This window comes from Pygocentrus nattereri, chromosome 8 (genome assembly GCF_015220715.1).
Source record: "Pygocentrus nattereri isolate fPygNat1 chromosome 8, fPygNat1.pri, whole genome shotgun sequence".
Lineage (NCBI taxonomy): Eukaryota > Metazoa > Chordata > Actinopteri > Characiformes > Serrasalmidae > Pygocentrus > Pygocentrus nattereri.
In genome coordinates, this window is record NC_051218.1 from 39,639,047 (window position 1) to 39,658,618 (window position 19,572).

The 19,572-nt window shown below is 41.3% G+C and overlaps 2 protein-coding genes across 4 annotated transcripts; both read left to right on the forward strand.

Annotated features, from left to right (window-relative positions):
- The first annotated feature begins 1,877 nt into the window (after positions 1-1,877).
- crybb1l1 (crystallin, beta B1, like 1) lies at positions 1,878-4,676 on the forward strand. The gene is made up of 6 exons (XM_017691966.1): positions 1,878-1,916; positions 2,161-2,263; positions 2,904-3,022; positions 3,209-3,341; positions 3,522-3,664; positions 3,952-4,676. Exons 2-6 carry the CDS (start codon positions 2,165-2,167, stop codon positions 4,121-4,123), a joined length of 666 nt encoding a protein of 221 aa, XP_017547455.1. The 5' UTR covers positions 1,878-1,916; positions 2,161-2,164; the 3' UTR covers positions 4,124-4,676.
- A 6,203-nt stretch (positions 4,677-10,879) lies between these two features.
- On the forward strand, positions 10,880-16,982 carry LOC108424203 (zinc finger and SCAN domain-containing protein 10-like). Of its 3 annotated transcripts, none has more exons than XM_017692069.2 (4): positions 10,880-10,996; positions 12,070-12,168; positions 13,079-13,245; positions 14,395-16,982. In XM_017692069.2, exon 4 carries the CDS (start codon positions 14,395-14,397, stop codon positions 15,394-15,396), a length of 1,002 nt encoding a protein of 333 aa, XP_017547558.1. In that variant the 5' UTR covers positions 10,880-10,996; positions 12,070-12,168; positions 13,079-13,245; the 3' UTR covers positions 15,397-16,982. The 3 variants fall into 3 exon arrangements, with proteins under 3 accessions (XP_017547558.1, XP_017547559.1, XP_017547561.1); XM_017692070.2 differs by having other exon boundaries at positions 13,082-13,245; XM_017692072.2 differs by having other exon boundaries at positions 13,182-13,245.
- Positions 16,983-19,572: the final 2,590 nt, after the last annotated feature.

Sequence of the window (19,572 nt, forward strand, 5' to 3'; positions counted from 1 at the left end):
GTTTGGACATAAGCCATGCTTAATTGTTCTCACCACCACTGATTTCACTCCCAATCATTTACACATTTACACAAGTTCCTGAATCACTCCCCCCTCCCAGCCTATACACCAGTGATACTGATATTATAAGACTTACATTCTATACAATAACAATTAAACCGTTGCGATATATTGAAAACAAAAGCTTTTAGTGGCTGTCTCAAATCTCATATTGTTCCATGCTCCCTATATAGTGCACAAAGACCATGAAATGACAGATTCTGCACCCAATTAGGGCACTATATGTCCAGTGTACAAACTAATTTGGATTTAGCCATTATCTGGTCAGTAACTGCATGATGATTAAAGTCTGAAGAAGCTTTGTTTTATAACAATATCACACAGAATATCTGACAGCATCCTACATGGTTAAGTGAACAACTAAGCATTGAAATCTAGACTGGAGTGATGCCACGTCCAGACAGTATGTCATTGATTTAAGGAATAAAGTGACCGCACTCCCACCCGACTCAGTTAACCTGTGAACAGAAATAGCCTAGAATCACTATGAATGGTATCACAGCATTTCTCTTATGCGCTATGCGCTAAAGTGAGGTTATTCAGAATTTTATTCAGATGTGTTTACTTACTCACTGACTGAATTCATCAGTGTAAGAATATTGTTAGAGCTGTTTGTTTGGCAGCTAATATAACGGAAGTGTCAAGTGTTGGCCTAAATCACGGCCCAGTTCACTCCTGTTCTTATGTTGATACAGTCCATTTGTGACTTTCTTTGAACGCATCAAACCACTCCTCAGACTTATCACTAGGCACTTAATGTATTTAAAATCTTTCTTCTGTGCAATGAGCATTTATTTGCTTAGAAAATCCTTAATATTAATAACAATAATAAATTAAGTAGCGGTTTTATGTCCGCCAATGTGTGTTTTTTTTTTTTAACCATTTCCAAATCTCCTCTTAGGTCAACCAAGTATTATTTGTAGTTATCATTCAATATCTGGTTAGGCTCCTCAGTACTTCATTACATTACTTCACTAAATCAAAGCAATGACTGGAGGCATCAAGAAGAAATCTGGAATCATATATTGTTCTTTTAACTACTTCAGAAGAGTAGTTATAAAACATGTATTCAAGAAGAATAAAACATGAAGTTCTTGATAGTTTTTACTAGTTGCCACAGTCCAAAAAATAGTAATAACAACAGTATAGTAATAGTAATAGTATTAAAATAGCAACCTTCTTTAAATGGAAGCTAATGTAAAGAGATTTTATTTCATGGGATTTTGGAGCATTACTATTGGTCTGTTCATCCTGAAACTTTTACACATTGTGAAGGACAGTGTTCAGATGATGTAGAACAAAATCAGCCAAATACCATTGGAAAAATCAATGAAGATACATTTTTACGTCGTTTTTTGACAGTGACAATATTTATGTTTCTGTGTATTTTTAAAACACACTTCTTCAGCAGATAATTAGTTTTACACAATTTGTTTCCACAGATGAAAGTGTTGATCTTATCAGATACTATACCTCATTAAACTGGGCTAGTGTCATACTTTTTCTGTTTGGTATATTGATATTTATTCTAAAGATGAGAGAAGAGACATTGGAGCTCACTGTGATGACTGCTAATAGTCACCTCAGTGTTTGCAGTGGAATTGTTATGTGGAGGTCCCATACTCTCTCTATGTTGCTGTGTATGTATCTCTCTGTTTAAGTCTCTCTGTGTCTCTCGCCCTCTGTGGTGATGATGAGGGGCTTCTTTTCTGTGTGTGTGCTGAGCTCAGCGAGCCCCATTGTCCAGGGTTAATCCCCACTCACTCAGCGCCAGGGTATAAGAGCCGGAGGCATGGACTGACACACACACTCCCACAGTGAACTTGGGCACAGCCACACACGCACTGAACACACAGGTAAGACACACACGCATGCGCATATGCATACACCCATATATATATGGCATATATATTGGCACATATTGCTATTACAGCTAATAAAAAAATTGTAAAGTATACGAAGGAAATAAAAGAACTTGTTCTGGGTAATTTTGTCATTTCAGGTTTTTAGGCTCTGCTCAGCCACTTAGCTTGTTAAGTTAAATGGCTAAAGTGTTTGTAAAGTAAAGGTAACCTCTGCCTCTCTGTTTCTTTCTCCAAGCATCATGTCTTCCGGTGGAGATAAGAAGGCCGCCTCTCAGACCGACGGCAAGGCCGCCCAGACCAAGAAGTCCGACATGGGCATGGGCATGATGGCCTATAAGGTAAAACACATACTCACAGACATACAAGCAAAAAAATCGATCTGGTCACTTGTCATGACCTCATATACCAGCAGTGAACAGACAAACATTTGCATTCGCCAGCAAGCCAGAGAATCTCTGCAGTAATTTGTGGCCAGAATAATATAAATATGTTTATCATATATACATTTTATTTACACTGAACCAACAGGCTTTTCCACCAAACACTAGTCAGAGACTGCTTTGAAAAAAGTCAGCGAATTCTGACAAAATCTGGTTTGATGCTGTTCAGTGTCCAACCAAACAAGCTCACATGCGAGGTGAAAAGTAGTGGTTTCTTAGGAAAATGAATTTCTTTAGAAACATGCATAGATGCTATATAGATCCATTATTTAAAAAACACATATACAACTGGTTTTCCATCATGGAGAGTAACCATTTGACCATACAAAGAACCATTTATGCATAAGTGGTTCTTTGAGTGTTCATTATTGTATATAGGTCCATTGCCTTTACTGAGGAACATCTGAAGTGCCTTTTTTAAGAATAGTCTGATGGGTTTTTAAAAAAGAAAAAAAATCTCCAAAGATAGTGGCCAGGGGCAAAAGCAATAGGCAATGTTGACCCCTGTATCACACCTCTGTCTCTCTTTCTCTTTTAGATGTACGTGTTCGACCAGGAGAATTTCCAGGGTCGCATGATTGAGATCAATGCCGAGTGCATGAATGTGTGTGAAATGGGAATGGACAGAGTTCGCTCTCTGCGTGTGGAGTGCGGCCCGTAAGTTTGACCCATACACTGAAGGCATGAATGGAAGGATTGGTGGATGGATAGAGGGATTGATGATGGGACAAATGATTATATGGATGGATGTAGGAATGGATGTATGGAGAGAAGGAGAGACTGATATGAATGGATAGCCTACACTTGTGCATCTCTCACTCAGTGTGTCTGTCCTCTGTGCAGCTTCGTGGGCTGGGAACAGATGAACTTCTGTGGAGAGATGTACATCCTGGAGAAGGGTGACTACCCCCGCTGGGACTCCTGGAGCAACTGCCAGAAGAACGACTACCTGCTGTCCTTCAGACCCGTCAGAATGGTGTGGAGACACTTTTCTCTCTTCAAAAATAGAACTTCTTATACAAACTTAATTTCAACATCGCACATATTTCCATAAAGACATCATTCAGAGCATCAAATACAGTTTTTTTAATGTGAACATTTTCAGTTTGTGAATCAGTGTTGCTTGGTCACTCAATGATCTCTTCCCTGCTCCCAGGACCCCGAGAAGCACAAGATCTGCTTGTACGAGGTGGGTGACTTCAAGGGCCGTAAGATGGAGATCATGGACGATGACGTTCCCAGCCTGTACTCCTACGGCTTCACCGACAGAGTGGGCAGCATCATTGTCAGCTGTGGAACGTAAGTGGGGTGCCATCAGCTATGCCGGTAGTTCTGGAGTATCCCTGTTCTGGCCATTCTAGTCTAACTCACACACTTTAACTCAGACAGGGCTTGTTAATTAGCTGATTACTTGGACAGGGGTACACTAATGGTTCCTAGGCTCTGAACTACAGTGAGGCCCAGTGATGCTATTTGGTTTGGCCTACTCTCTACACTTGCCTGAGAGTAATGTGTAGATAGCAAGTACATACAAGTATAAAATGCGAACAGCACCAACTGACAAAATGTACCTTTCTGTTTTCCAGCTGGGTGGGCTACCAGTACCCCGGTTACCGTGGCAGCCAGTACCTGCTGGAGAAGGGCGACTACAGACACTTTAACGAGTACGGCGCTCGCTGCCCTCAGATGCAGTCCATGAGGCGCATCCGCGACATGCAGTGGCACCCACACGGCTGCTACACCATGGCCACCAAGTGAGGGCTAGGCCAGGAGCGGAAGAGACGGACCGGAGGAGAAGCAGAGGGGCGCCGGAGGAAGGAGAGGAGGAGAGACGTCTGAGGCCAAACGTGCCTCTCTGACCGGGACGGACCATACCACACCACGCTCCTGCACAGATAAAATAGGGGAGAGGGTGCTTAGGGGTGACAGACTCTCAGGCTCACACGGGACATCCCGCTGTACGTTTCTACTGGAGCCTTTTTAAGCTCCCGGGCCTCTACATGTCTGTTTGTGGAGCGCCAAGAAAAAAAACAAAAACAAACATGCGCCTTCCCTCTTCCTCCCGCTTCATCTCCTCTCTTTCTCTCCTGTGTCATGGCCTTTTGTTTTCCTTCCATCTTTTAATTTTTATCTTTCATCCGCCCCAAACCCCTACTCCTCATCCCTTACCCTACCAGGAGGATGGAAAGAGAGAAGGAGAGATGAAGAGATGAGGAAAGGTTATAGCTCCTGATCCTTGGATATCTCCCTTTGTCTAATGTACAGAATCCTGGGCACCTTTTCAATAAAAACCCAAAAGATTGATACCAAACCTCTTTCTCTTTGTGAATTTATTTATATGTGGATTACAAGTGCATACATCAATAAACACTGCAGTATTCACTTAAATGCACCAGTGGCTTTCAAACTGTGGGCTGCAGCCCATCAGTTGACCGTGGTGGTCAAACTAGGGGGCTGATGGCAGTCTTGTATTTACTGATTTGTTTGTTTATTTATGTTTCAACCGCAAAAATGTAATTATAATATGTACACATTTAACAAAACCAATAATGTCAAATATCATTGGTACTAATAAGATATCGAAAATAACATTTAGGCCTAGCTTTGTACTGTAACCAACATCCAGCTAGATGATACGTTTTCCCTTTTTGTGCAAGTCAGTGTAGAATGTCTCTCTTTTTAATTGAACAGAATTCATTTATCTTGAATATGTGGCCACAAACAGAGAATGTGGGGCTCTTTTTGGTGTTTATCAAGTTGCAGGGTTATGCAGTCAAGTGAAATTTGATAGACTACCTCAGTTACTGTGTTATATTTGCTAGCGTTTGAAACAAACTGGCACATATCACTGAAATTTCCTTAAAAAAAATTTTTTGTAGAAAAAGTTTATGTAGTGTGTAAACACTGTTAAAGTTTGAAACTAAGTCCATACCATCCATAAATCGCAACTAAGCTACAAAAACGTTTTGAATTCACCTTTTTGTGATGTCACAAAAACCAACACATTTAGATCATCGCTGCGAGCGACAGAGAGCACCACAGCTTAGAACTTCAGATTGAGCAGCGTTCAACCTTCACTTAAATAATTAGCATTTACCAATCCACTAACTCCCTTATCTTGTTCTCTCCCTCTCTTTCTCTTTTTCTTTCCTTTTCTCTTGCACAGATATTTCCTCAGCCCACTCAACACGGCATCTTCCCAAGACCGAGCTCTCCAGGCCCTGAGCTCAGAGTTGGCCCTCCTGGACCGGCAGATCACCTCCAGCAGAAGTCGCAGCTCGAAGCCGCCCGGGAAGTTTCCCACTCGGTGGTCGCGCCAGCTTCACCTCTTCGTACACCGGGAGACGCCGTTCTCACGCCAGCCCCAGCCCCACCTGGTCCCTGGGAACGCCAGCGCCGCAGAGGGCCCACCAGACCTTCACCGCCAACCCAGCCGGTCTTCACCTCCTGCAAACGCTTCGCCGCACCTCAGTTCACCGCCTCCGCCTTCACAGGCCCCGTCGCCTGTCCCAGCGCCTCCGCGCTCTACACAGGACTCGGTTTATGTTATTGGTAGTTCTTTTGCCCGCCAGGTTAGAGTAAGAGGTATAAACAGCCGCGCCGCTGTCTCCTGTTTTCCAGGTGCTCGTGTTTTAGATGTAGCCAAGCGTCTCCCCTCAGCCCTCCGCAGACGCGACGCCTTCGGGACCGTGGTTATCCAGGTCGGGACCAACGACATCTCCGACCGACGCAGTGAAGTCCTGAAGGAGCAAAATATAGAAACGCTACAGCCAATCATGCTAATGTCACAGCAAAGAATAAGTCCACCTCCACAAATACTAAATACTATGTGCTCGCTGCCTTGAGACGTCACCTGGGTATGACTGTATCGAGACTGTTTCACTGCCCCCAATTAAACACAAACTTAGAAAATCTCCATCAGTTTGTTTAAAAAACTTAATTAATATAGAAATATCAGATCCAGTGTCTAACTGCAGCATCTCTGAACCAAGGTTTGGTTTGTTTAATGTAAGATCACTCAACTATAAGGCTCCGGTTGTAAACGATACAATAATTTATCATAAAGTTGATGTATTATGTCTCACAGAAACGTGGATTAAACCTGATGAATATTTCTCATTAAATGAAGGCACCCCTGTAGGTTATAATTATGTACACAGCCCTAGACTATCTGGCAAAGGAGGTGGTATATGTGTCATTTATAAAAATTCATTAGACATAAATCAGAAACATAGTCTCACTTTCAATTCTTTTGAAATTATTTTCATAAACATAACCAATCCAACCACAAATAATAGCGTACTTAACCTAATTAGTATTTATAGGCCACCAGGACCTTCTTAAAAGAATTCAGTGACTTTGTTGCAGACCTAGCAGTGAGCACAGAGAAAGTAATAATCGCAGGAGATTTTAATATTCACTTTGAGAACCCAGCAGATCCATTAAAAAGGCATTCTCATCTATCTTAGACTCTGTAGGCCTTACTCAAAATGTAAATGGGCCTACACATTACTGTAATCACACTTTAGATTTAGTTTTAACTCTAGGTGTTGACATACATAATCTGACTGTTCTTCCACAAACTTCAGTAGTTTCAGATCATTACCTAATCTCATATGAACTAGGTCTTAGTGAAAATGTATATACATCACCCCGTTATTGCATGAAGAGTTCAATAACGCCAGATACAGCTCAACACTTTATTGAAATCATTCCAGACTTATCAACCGTAGCTTTTGTTTTGATCAACCTTAGATAACATTGCACCTATGAAAATTAAAATGATGAAACAGAAAAGGCTCGCTCCATGGTACAACAATAAAATGCGCACCTTAAGACAGACAGTACGGAAATTAGAGCACAAATGGCGACTAACCAAGCTGGAAGTATTTCGCTCTGCTTGGAAGGACAGCCTTAGCAGGTACAGAAAGGCACTTATCAAAACACGCTCAGCATACCTGTCCTCACTTATCGAAATCGACAAAAACAGTCCTAGAGTTTTATTTAGCGCAATCACAAAACTTACCAAAAACCAGGCAGGATCTGAACCTCAAATACCCGCCAACTATGGCAGCAATGATTTCATTGACTTTTTTAATAACAAAATCGAGAATATTAGTCAACCGATACCAGTAACCTACCCATCATCTGGTTTGGCTGAAACAACACAAAATGTGGTTATAAAAGAGAGACTGGAAACATTTTGTCCACGTCAGCAGTCAGAACTAGAAAAAAATAATATCTTCCTCAAATTCTGCAACATGCACACTTGACATGATTCCAACAAACCTATTTAAACAAGTATTACCAGCTTGTAATTAATTGTAATTAAACCCATTTTAACAATAATTAATTTTTCTCTTAGCCTAGGTCATGTGCTCAAATCATGCAAACTAGCAGTGATTAAACCTTTGATAAAGATGCCAAATCTTAACCCCAGCGAATTGTCAAGCTACAGACCCATTTCCAACTCATCATTTATTTCAAAGATTTTAGAAAAAGCTGTAGCCCAGCAACTCTGTTCCTATCTACATACATTTTTTTACTGAATTGTTTTTAATTACTCTTTTTTACATTAGTCTGTATTTATTGTGTGATTTTATTGTTTTATATTTTATTTATATTATTCAATGTTATCATTGCACTTTGTACAGCACTTTGCCCAACTGACGTTGTTTTTAAATGTGCTTTATAAATAAATTTGACATTGACATAAGAACAACATATATGAAAGATTCCAATCTGGTTTTAGGCCCCACCATAGCACAGAGACGGCTCTAGTTAAGATAACAAATAATCTTCTTGCCTCTGATCAAGGCCACATATCTCTGCTGGTACTACTCGATCTAAGTGCAGCTTTTGACACTATAGATCATTGTATTCTCTTAGACAGACTACAAAACATGGTTGGAATTAGAGGAATAGCGTTATCCTGGTTCACATCCTACCTCACTGATGGGTTTCAAATCATACAATTAAATAATATATCATCTAATTATACAAAAGTGAAATATGGAGTTCCACAAGGTTCTGTTTTAGGTCCTCTGTTATTCACATTATACATGTTACCATTAGGCTTAGTTATAAATAGACATGGAATTGGTTTCCACTGCTATGCTTATGATGCACAGCTGTACATATCAGCCAAACCAGATGATAAATACAGATTAAATAAAATAAAAGATTGTATAAAAGATATGACACTGGATGCTGCAGAATTTCCTTCGTTTAAACCCAACTAAAACAGAAGTTCTCATTCTTGGTCCAAAGGCTGCTCGGAATAAATTCTCAGATTTAATGTTAAATCTCGCAGACTTCTCTGTAATACCTGGTTCAGTAGCTAAAAATCTTGGTGTGAAGATTGATTCAGATCTAACGTTTAAGCAACACATGGGTAATATTACAAGGACAGCGTTTCTTCACCTCCGAAACATTTCAAAGTTAAGAAATGCGTTATTCCTACGTGACGCTGAAAAATTGGTACATGCCTTTATAACTTCAAGACTAGACTACTGTAATGCATTGTTGTCAGGATGCTCCAACAGGAACCTAAATAAACTTCAATTAGTTTAGAATGCTGCAGCTAGAATTCTCACTAAAACCAGGAAATTTGATCACATCAGCCCAGTTTTATCAGCATTACACTGGCTTCCTGTCAAATTCCGTATTGACTATAAAATTCTCTTATTGACATATAAAGCCCTGCATGGTCTCTCACCGGAGTACCTGCAAGATCACATTTCCCATTATGAACCGCCTCATTTACTCAGATCCCAGGATGCTGGTTTTCTGTTGGTTCCTAAAATTCAGAAGACTTCAATGGGGGGAAGAGCTTTTTCTTACAAAGCCCCCAAATTGTGGAATAATCTCCCAGTTAATGTTTGGGACTCTGACATAGTCTCAACCTTTAAGTCTAGACAAATTTAGTTTAGCTTTTGCTAATTAGCCTTCCCCTTTAGATAAAGGCAGGAGATCCAGGGGTTCATGGACCCAGAGGCTTATGGTAAACTGAGATGTTGGTGCTGTTGACCCACCACTTCATGCGATCACACAGATTTGTTTGACAGTGGAGTGGGGGGATCCCAGTGTCTCAGGGTACTCTCATATCTATGTTACCTTCTGGTTCTCTCCTTTTAGTTTATGCTGTTGTAGTTAGATCTGCCGGAGTCACCAGATACACTCTGGAGGAAATCATATTTATTAGTCATACTCCTGAGCAGAACTCATTTTGTCTCTTTACTCTTCCTGAGATAATGACTGCCCTCCCGACCTGCTGAAGACTGACCATCAGGGCCTCCTCCTCACCATCACCAACCTGCACTCCTGTTCATTTGTGCCAACAGCAACACCATTCAGATGTATCAGCATTGAGATAGGATGGGACCGTTTCAGCTCACTCCCACTTTTCATAAAGACTCAGTCAGAGACCGCCTCAGTCAGAGACCGCCTCAGTCAGAGACTGCCTCTACCAGTGCAGTTTCTAAAGCTTTACCATCCAGTATTCAGACAGAGACCCTCTTAGCTTTTATTTGGTATTTAGCTTATTAAATTGTAAATACTGTTTGACCAGAGGAGGATGGGTCTCCACTTGTGAGTCTTGGTTCCTCCCAAGGTTTCTTCCTCCAGTCTGAGGGAGTTGTTCCTTGCCACTGTCACCTCTGGCTTGCTCACTGGGGGATATATGTTGTAACTGTGTATTTCAGACTTCTTTAAAGCTGCTTTGTGACAACATTGTTGTAAAAAGCGCTATACAAATAAACTTGAATTGAATTGAATTGAATTGACTATACATCCACTTATTCAGCCTGCAGCAGTTAAGTTCTACCCATTCATACTGAAGTTATAAGGAATGTTTTCTGAATGAGCCACAGTATGGCAGGTTGGGCAGGTTGGAAATGAATTGTGTAAAAATTAATTACTGCTGGTGTAAGTACGTAAAGCCACATAAACCTCAGGGGGAAGTAATAAAATACAAGAGAAATTTAATACATGGGCCTTTAAATCTTCTTGTGGGCTGTGAAAGCTTTTGTAGTCAGTTGTGAATGTCTGAAATACTTTATGTGTAAAAAGTTTTCAAGACATCCATTGCCTCTTTCAAAGTAAAGGGTCTTAACAGGAAGTTTAGCCCTGTTTGCTGAAGTAACAGCCTCTGTTTGGACAAGGCTTTATACTAGCTATTGTCACACCGCTGTGCGGATTTGATCACAAACAGTACTCGTCTCCAACATACTGGGGTTGTGCTCCATCACTCCAAAGTACACCAGTCCAGAGGGGCTTTGCCCTCTAGTTGACACTTGGCACTGATCAGGGTGACCTTTGGACCATGTACAGCTCTTTCAGAACGTCCCATTCTGGTTTAAAGAGGCTTGCTTTTATGGATGTTACACAAGCTGTGTGGGATTAATTTCTCTCCAGGAACCCGACCCCATAGAACATTGAGCTACATTTCACCCTGCCCTTGAGTGAAGTGTGACTCCCTCACCGTAGGTGGCGCTGCGCCTCAACATCCCGCATCAGGCTGCTCTGGACTGTCCCAACAATGTAAACAAGGTGTTTAACGAAAAGCGTCTTAACTCGAATGTACGCTGTCTTTCAGGGTTAAAATCGTTTTAATCATCCCGACGGCGTCCTGTAAGTATCAGCTAGAATCGCTCTTCACAAGAACAGAGTTGGGTTAGCTTGCAAACTGTTTACAAATCGCGAGGCTGAAGTTTGCCTCCTTTTCCAGCTTCTTCGATTTTAAGGTGGAACGGGAAAATTCGAACAAGCAGCTGGCGACTAACAAGCTAACTTCAAGTTATTACTGGCACACAAGTTTGATGAGTTTGACAGACAGCAGTAATTTAAACCAAAGCATTTTTAAATGAGCCTTTTCCTGTATATTTTCCCTAAAAACATGTTTTGGCCCCGGTATGAAATTCCTTGTGGACACGGCGCACAATTAGCATTTCATTTAGCACTTGAGTGCAGTACAGTAAAAGATAGCGTGGGGATTTGGTTGGGTTTCAGAGACTCAGAGGAGTAGGAGTGTTTCAAGACTTCAGGAAAAGTAAACATATTCTCGAAAGTAAAAAAGACTCAAATTCCCGGCTAGAAAACAAACAGCACAGATTGGTCACCAGCAGGACCAGGATATGTTGTGTTTTGGAAGCTGGTATAATGGTCAACCAACATGACTATGTAAGGTGACCAGCTAAACCAGCTTAGATCCGTATGTAATTCATGCTTGTTAGATGGTGATACCCCCGGATGGAGGATTTCGTGGGCTTTACGGTTAAGGTCTGTGTGGGTGGGCCGGCGCTTACTAACGTGCTTACTCCAAATAGGTGCAAGAAGTGAGTTCATTAAACGACAAGACCAAACAAACAAAACAAAACACTGTAGAAAACGCAATAATATATATACACTATTTATCGCTAGGTTTGAGTAACAGCAGTGAAGCTGGAACTCCATACACACCTTCACACGAGCACAGGTGAGACCTCCCTCTGAATGGCTGGCCCGGAGGTCTTGTACTCTAAGCTCCGCCCTAGCCTACACCAAACCCAACAACCCCAGGCAACCCCGGAGTACATAACTAATACATACATACACACACACTGTACAGTAACACACACCTGGTTGCAACCCATGTCATTACCAGCCTGTACAAATATTAAATACAAAGATCATAATTCCTCTAAGATATTTCCTTTCCTTTACAGGACCCGCACGAGTGGACCCCCTGGTGGATCGTCCGACTAGGATAAGAGGAGCCCCAGCTCTCGCTGGCATCCCCTAAAGGACGCACATCAAAGGAAAAGGTAAGAAACATTTTACTTCACTTAAATGTCCACACTTCTAATGGTTATGCCAGTCTCTAGCATGCATCAGTGATGGGGTGTAAAACTCACCACATCACAATGCAAACAAGACATTAGATGTGCGTCACTGAAGTAAAACAAAACTACATGATGAGGCAGTGAAAATGAATAAAATTCGGTCTAAACAAAAGAAGTGGCATTATCAAAAACAAATTAAATAACTTGCCCAAATACAACCACCAACTAATTTAATAAACAATAAAATAAACGTTCCTAGCTGACTAAAGGTCCAAGGAAAATCTTAAGTTTGCAGAAGGGGCAGATTGCAGGCTGTTAGGCAGTGTGTTCCACAGAGCAGGACCAAGCCATTTTCATCTACGCGGTGCCTGACTGTGGGGACGATGACAACAGGCGCCTGGTTTGCTAGGTTTACACACAGTGAAAAAAATCTCCATCTGCATTAGTGTATAGTAAGACAAGGTTACGCTGTGCAAGGATATTTTTCAATATCTGAACACAAGTGATGGTTAAGTTTACTGTAATCACAAGTTCAGTGTCTTGAGAGGAAAAAAAGACAGCGAACCTCACATGCTGACATTCATGTAAGCAAAAAGAGAACTGAGACAGCATCTGTCTCTGCAGTTTATGCCCATTAATTTAAAAGAAGTCATTACTTTCTTTTCTAGAAATGACATTTTTGGTAAGGTATTTCCATGTAGCCAGTCATAAGCTTTATACTGTCTGTCTTGAGATAGCTGTATGAACAATTGTCAGATGATTGCTTGAGGCTTTCTGTCGTAAGACAGAATTCTACCAGAAAGGGAGTAATGGAAGCTTTTCAGTGGAACTCAGCTGCATCCCATCTTTTATTTCCTTGAATATTTTTACCTCACATTTTACTTTTTTTTAGCAGGATGCTAATATTTGCCTGGCGAATTTTGTTCAAGCCCTGGGTCCCAGCGGGCCAAAGAGGGATCAGTTGAATCTAGAGAATCTCTGTTCTTCAAACACAGGACTGGATCCCACCTGCGGAAGGATACGGAACTCACTGGTGAACGACAGGACAAGAATGACAATGTGTGTAATTCCTGAGGTTAACTTGATTTTGGAAGGGGTCTTTCTTTTGTGTTTTTGTTGTGTAAAAGTTGAGTAACATAAGCACCTGTGAGATCATAATTCTGATGAAGTCAGGAAAATTGTGACCAGGGCTTAGGTTGTTTATAATATTCATGACACCATATTCTAATCAGATAGAAACATTGAGTGAAATTCTGAGGTTTAGATATTAGTGAGGCCATATTTTGTTAAGACAGGAAAGCTGTAAACTAATTTTTAAGTAGACAAATACTTAAAGAACTTATTCTTCTTTATTTGTGATCGTGGGGATGATAAAGATCACTGCCTGATGAGTTCTCTTAGCTTCACAGTGAACAGTGTATTAAGGAGCAAAAAGGGTTAGAAAGTTTAAAAAGCAACCTGGGAAAGGTCTCAAAAAGGTGTAAGTGACGTTGTGACCTGCTTATCTGCTGATTGTGTCTCCTTTGGTACTAGCCTATGGTAAGTCATGGACTCGTGCAGGATGTACCAGTGCAAGAATGTATTTATGGGGTCTGTCATGCTGTGGCAGTAACAGGTAACAGCTGGAACACTTGCTGTGATTAGTTTTGCTGTAACCACAAGCACAGTGCCTCTTCACTGACTCTCTAAGCTACCAAGGAGATTTGAATAGGATCTTATAGGGATGAGGAAAATAGACACATCACTTTGGCCTAAAGGTTGAAATAGTGATCTGTCCTTAGTGCCTAGCGCTGATTAATTAAATTATACTTTGGAGATGTTTTATTGATGGTTTTACTCAAGCTGTTGTATTCATATTAACAAAAGCTTTGTAGTAACGCAAGATTTGCAGTCGTTTTTTGAGACAAAACTTGTTCTTGGTATTGTTCTTAATTATGAGTGGTATGTATTAGTGTACATGTTAGAAAGAGCCAGTGAAGGCACTCTAGATTAAGTCTAAAACTAGACTATGAATTTCCAGTGCTGTTTCACAGATGGTACTTTGGTTTAGACAAGCCTACTCTAAAGCAATATGCTTACCAGCCTATAGTAGCACAACATCATGAATTACGTTTGTGGGGCATTGTTTGTCCTTGTTGAAGTGATTTTATGTGGGTGCTATAAAGAAACTGTAAGTTAAGGCTATGTTTTCTTTTCCCGACTATACAGATGGCGATGAGTTGCTTGGCACATATCAAGAAGGAAGAGGACGCTATATTCCTTCAGCCTGTTAAAGAAGAGCATGTGGAATCAGAACTGTGTCCTTCCTTTATAGACTTCATCTTTAAGCAGGAAGAGGAGTTGGATGTCAAGCCTGATGTAGTAAAGGAAGAGTTTTTCAACTTAACAGCCAAAAAAGAGGAACCTTCAGAACTTATAGTTACACCTCTCCCGGAGTTCACCAGTCAGATTCCAGAAACAGAGAATTTGAATCATGTTTCTTCCGTTGAGTGCATCCGAGATGGTTTGCCCACACAGAGGATGCCGCTTCGACAGAGAAGCAGGAGGAAAAAAAATTTGCTTAATCCTTCAATAACATCATCTCCCTGCCAGTCTGAATCAGAAGAAGATGATACAAGTGATCCAAACTGGAGACCACACAAGGTTCAAGCCTCCGATATGCACGTCTTAAGGAGACCTCGTTTCCAGACCAGAAATTCCAATGATGCTAAAGCAGTCAAGAAAAAGCCTGATGCACGCTCTCCATATATACCCACAGGCTCAGATATGAAGCAAAACCGAGAGAAGAAAGCTAAGCAGAGCACACCTACAGAAAAATCGAGTAATCCACGCAAGCATGCATGTGAAACTTGCGGTAAGGCTTTCCTCTCCAAACGGGACCTGAAACGCCATGAGCACACCCACACAGGAGCCAAGCCATTCACCTGCAGCGTATGTGAGCGCAAATTCAACGACCACGGGAACATGCGCAAGCACATGGTAGTTCATACTGGGGCCCAGCCCTACAGCTGTAGCCTCTGTGGAAGGGCCTTTTCAGAAAATGGGAACCTCCGGCGCCACAAGTTTTACGTTCATAAGATCAGAGGTAAAGACCACCGCCAGTGGGAGCCTCTCTGGCACCAGTGCGTGGCCTGCCGCCGGACATTCAAATACCAAAAAAGCCTAAGCCGGCACATGAGGTTGTGGTGTCATAGAAAGGAGGACAGATGAAGACAAAAAGATATGGAGAGCGAAGGGAACGCAAAACAAGTGGAGAACAATGAGTGCTGAAATTTGTGGCGATCACAAAAGATACCATACATGCTAATGTTAACAGTGAAAGGAAGCTATAAGCCAACTGTCAGCATAATGTCATTCTCAGAAGGCTGTTTACTTTTGTTAATTATTTAGCAACGTGAGCTTTATTGAATGAACCATTCCTCTACCTGTTCTGCTGGAGCATCACCAACTTACAATGACCACTTCATTAGCTACACCTAATTTGATGAATGGGCGAAAGAAAGGCTAACAATAATCAAGAGCACTACCGGAACAAAGCAGAGCAGGTATTATTTGGTTGGTGGATCATTCTCAGCATTGCAGTGACACTGTGGTGGTAGTGTGTGTTGCACTGGTATAATGTATCAGATCCAGCAGTGCTGATTGAGTTTTCAAACACTGTCCACTCTATCAGACACTCTTACCATGTTGGTCCACCTTGTAGATGTGAAGTTAGAGACAGTAGAACATCTTTTGCTGCACAGTTTGCATTAGTCATCCTCTAGACCTTCATCAGTGGGCGTTATCTGACCACAGGATGCTGTTGGCTGGATGCATTTTGGTTGATGGGCCGTTCCCAGTCCAGCAGTGACACTGAGGGGTCCATTGATGAACAATATCAAGAAAGACTAACAAATTATGCAAATATGAAGCAGAAGGCTATGATCTGATTGTGAAGTGACAGATTGCACCTGTTTGGTCTGTGAAGCTGACAGAGTGGCCATTCCACTTTACAATTCTGATGTTTTAAACTGCAGATCTACACTGCAGTAATTGTCAAATGTTTGGACCTGATTGCATGTATGGTCTTCATAGTACTGGCCATAAACCTCTACTTGAGCTGGATGAGTTCTAGCGGAGGAGGTTACCCACTTCATACAGGATGTATGTGTGTCATGAGCGTCTTTGTAATTTTCCTCAAGTTACTTCAGATAGCCTGGATCGCAACAGCATTGCCTCGATGTTCACTTCAGAGTTAAGACTAGAATTAATTGCATCCAAACAAGCCACCAATACAGACTGTAGAACAGCATCAGGTTAGTAAAGTGGGCTCATTTAACTCAACAAATATCACCCAACTTAAAAGTGCTCTGCATTGTGACTTACGTATGTGTTTACGTATATTACGGTAGTCCTGTTTGAATATGAGGACAATGAAAATCCACCAAGAGCTCCATTTTGCAGGAAGTTCATCTTCTGATGATCTTCTGATGAACCTACTTTTTTGGTCACCAATAAACAGCAGTGCTGATGGCTTTTACTAGAATTTGTTATTACTCAGCAGACTTGTGAAAATTATGGACATGGCAGATGGGTAGTGGATTAAACTCACACATCCTTAGTAATCACTCAGATTACAGCACCTTCCCAGGTAAAACTAATCCAGCTCCAGCCAGGCTTAAGGCTAGTCCTTATCTCCAAAATAGTAACTTTACAGGAGTAGGAAAAAAACTTGCAGTACTTTTAATGCAAGTCAATGGAATCAGACTTTTTCCAAGCCATTTTGGGCTGTTTCTTTTGGTGCATTCCTTATGACATTTACACACAATCTAAAAAATGACAGGCATTTTCAAATTATATCAAAAACTAAAGTAAAAAAAAAATGGAGCTGCGAGGTTTTTTTTCCAACAGTAGTGATGTGAAATTTCCTCTAGTCTGTTGAAAAGCAATGATCCTTTTTTGAAAAAGGGAACAAAGTGTTTATTTTAATTGTACTGAAGTTGTGAGGGTGTGTCTATAATACATAGACATTTTGTTTTTGCTTAAAACGGAATGTTAAACCCAAAATAAAACCCGTTATATTATTGTACCCTACAACTACCTTTTGATTCCTCTTGCTTTTGTTTTCATGACCTGCTTCCCTTTTACCCTGGTCTTTGGGGTAAGAGCTACATGGAGGTTTTATGGTCTAGATTTTGTGTTCTGGGTCTTAACATGCCTTTGTTTTATCAGTCAGAAGCCGTCGAGCATTTTCTGTGATAAGATGTTTCTCGTGTCAGTCCTTTTCTATGGAGGTTATACAAGCTGCATGTAGCCAGTGGGTGCGGCTGAATTACCCATTTGAAGGGATGCCTGAATACGGGCGTACAGAGTAGTCTTTATGAACCACAAGGTTTAGATGTGTTATAGAAGCTGTTTATGTAAAACGAGTGCCAGTTCTGAAATCTGATTGGCTGAGCCGCGGTCGAGGTCGTAGTAAAATCCACGATATAACTTGCCCACACTTATAACCTCCTCACAACAACTTAACTGTATTACTACGGCAAGTCACGAAAAAAACCCTTATGCTGCGAATAAATGATAATTGACTCTCATGCTGTTCGCACTGACCACCGAGTATACAGTGGAGTAAGAGCCCGTTTTAAACTGAGGGGCTTGGCAGCTTATGTTCTTCACTAGAACTGGGCTGGTGAGGCTAGCTAACAAGCTAACACAGCCAACAGCCTAAACTACTCCATCATTAATATCACAGGCTTGAATTAAAGTACTTACGGTATGATTAACTGTAAAATAGCAGTATAAAAATCTAAAAATGTCACTTAAATGTAAAAATCCCAAACAGCTCCGTATTTGCCAACTATGAAAGTTTAGACATTTTAGCCTCTGCAGGCAAATTGTGCATCATTTTTCGTGTATGCATGTGGTCCCTAATGTCCTGAATGTCCATTTCATCGCTGTATTTTACCCTGCTGGGCTGCACGATCCAGTACTCCTATATAGCGCACTATGTAGGGAGCAGGGAGCCATTTGAGATTCAGCCACAGCACGAGAAGTTGGGCGCCGCCCTATTGGTGCTAAATAAGACGCGCGGTGGTAATTTGGTGATAAAGTGAAAGATTTTGCGTTAAACAGTGCTGTGTTGTGATATGTTTATTGTTATACGACAAATGTAAAAAAAAAAAAAAAAAGTTAATTTTATGACCACAAACTACAGCGATGGCCGCTCGACTTTTTCATTCAGCTAACAACATTTCTGGCTGAATATATTATGTCGATTATTGTTAGCTATAAGTTAATATTTTCTGAAAAGTCATATATTTTATCATATTTTGTGTTGGCTGTCGTTATAAAAGCAACAAGCCACTTGAGACTGTGCGCTACTGGAATTTTATGATAGGAAGGCACTGTAACTATGTTCAATGAATTCATGGTAAACGCTGCCCTCTAGTGTTTCAAACGGGTAAGTGTTTCAAAATACAAGTCATATGCGAATATTCTGGCGCTTCTGGTCAAATGTCATGTGGACATAAGTAAACACATCTACTACAGAGAACACATTTCTGCACATTTTAATGCACAATGACTTAATTTGCCGAATTTAAGTACACTGAACAAGAATATAGTCAGTATATAGTAAAAAAAAGTCAGTATCTTGTGTGACCCATTTACCTCACGCAGTGCAACACCTCTCCTTCGCATAGGTTGTTGATTGTGGCCTGTGGAATGTTGGTCCAGTCCTCTTCAATGGCTGTGCGAAGTTGCTGGATATTGGCAGTAACTGGAACACGCTGTCGTATACGCCGATCCAGAGCATCCCAAACATGCTCAATGGGTGATATGCCCAGTGAGAATGCTGGCCATGCAAGAACTGGGATGTTATCAGCTTCCAGGAATTGGGTAAAGATCCTTGCAACGTGGGGCCATGCATGATCATGCTACAACATGAGGTGATGGTCATGGATGAATGGCACAACAATGGGCCTCAGGATCTCGTCACGGTATCTCTGCATTCAGAATGCTATCAATAAAATGCACCTGTGTTCGCTGTCCATAACTCATCTAGTGAAAACCGGGAATTCATCCATGAAGAGACAGATGCCATCTAATGTGAGCATTTACCCACTCAAGTCAGTTACGGCGACGAACTGCAGTCAGGTGGAGACCGCGATGAGGACGACGAGCATGCAGATGAGCTTCCCTGAGATTTCTGACAGTTTGTGCAGAAATTTGTTGGTTATGCAAGCGGATTGTTGCAGAAGCTGTCCGGGTAACTGGTCTCAGACAGTCTTGGAGGTGAAGCTGCTGGATGTGTGGTTACATGTGGTCTGTGGTTGTGAGGCCAGTTGGATGTACTGCCAAATTCTCTGAAACGCCTTTGGAGGCGGCTTATGGTAGAGAAATGAGCAT

What these genes read in the sequence shown, in the direction of transcription:
- LOC108424203 (XM_017692069.2), top strand. Translation starts at nt 14,395, where the DNA reads ATGGCGATGAGTTGCTTGGCACATATCAAGAAGGAAGAGGACGCTATA.
- crybb1l1 (XM_017691966.1), top strand. Translation starts at nt 2,165, where the DNA reads ATGTCTTCCGGTGGAGATAAGAAGGCCGCCTCTCAGACCGACGGCAAG. An exon ending in CTGCGTGTGGAGTGCGGCCC is followed by an intron (nt 3,023 to 3,208) that starts GTAAGTTTGACC and finishes TCCTCTGTGCAG; the next exon opens with CTTCGTGGGCTGGGAACAGA. An exon ending in ATCATTGTCAGCTGTGGAAC is followed by an intron (nt 3,665 to 3,951) that starts GTAAGTGGGGTG and finishes TCTGTTTTCCAG; the next exon opens with CTGGGTGGGCTACCAGTACC.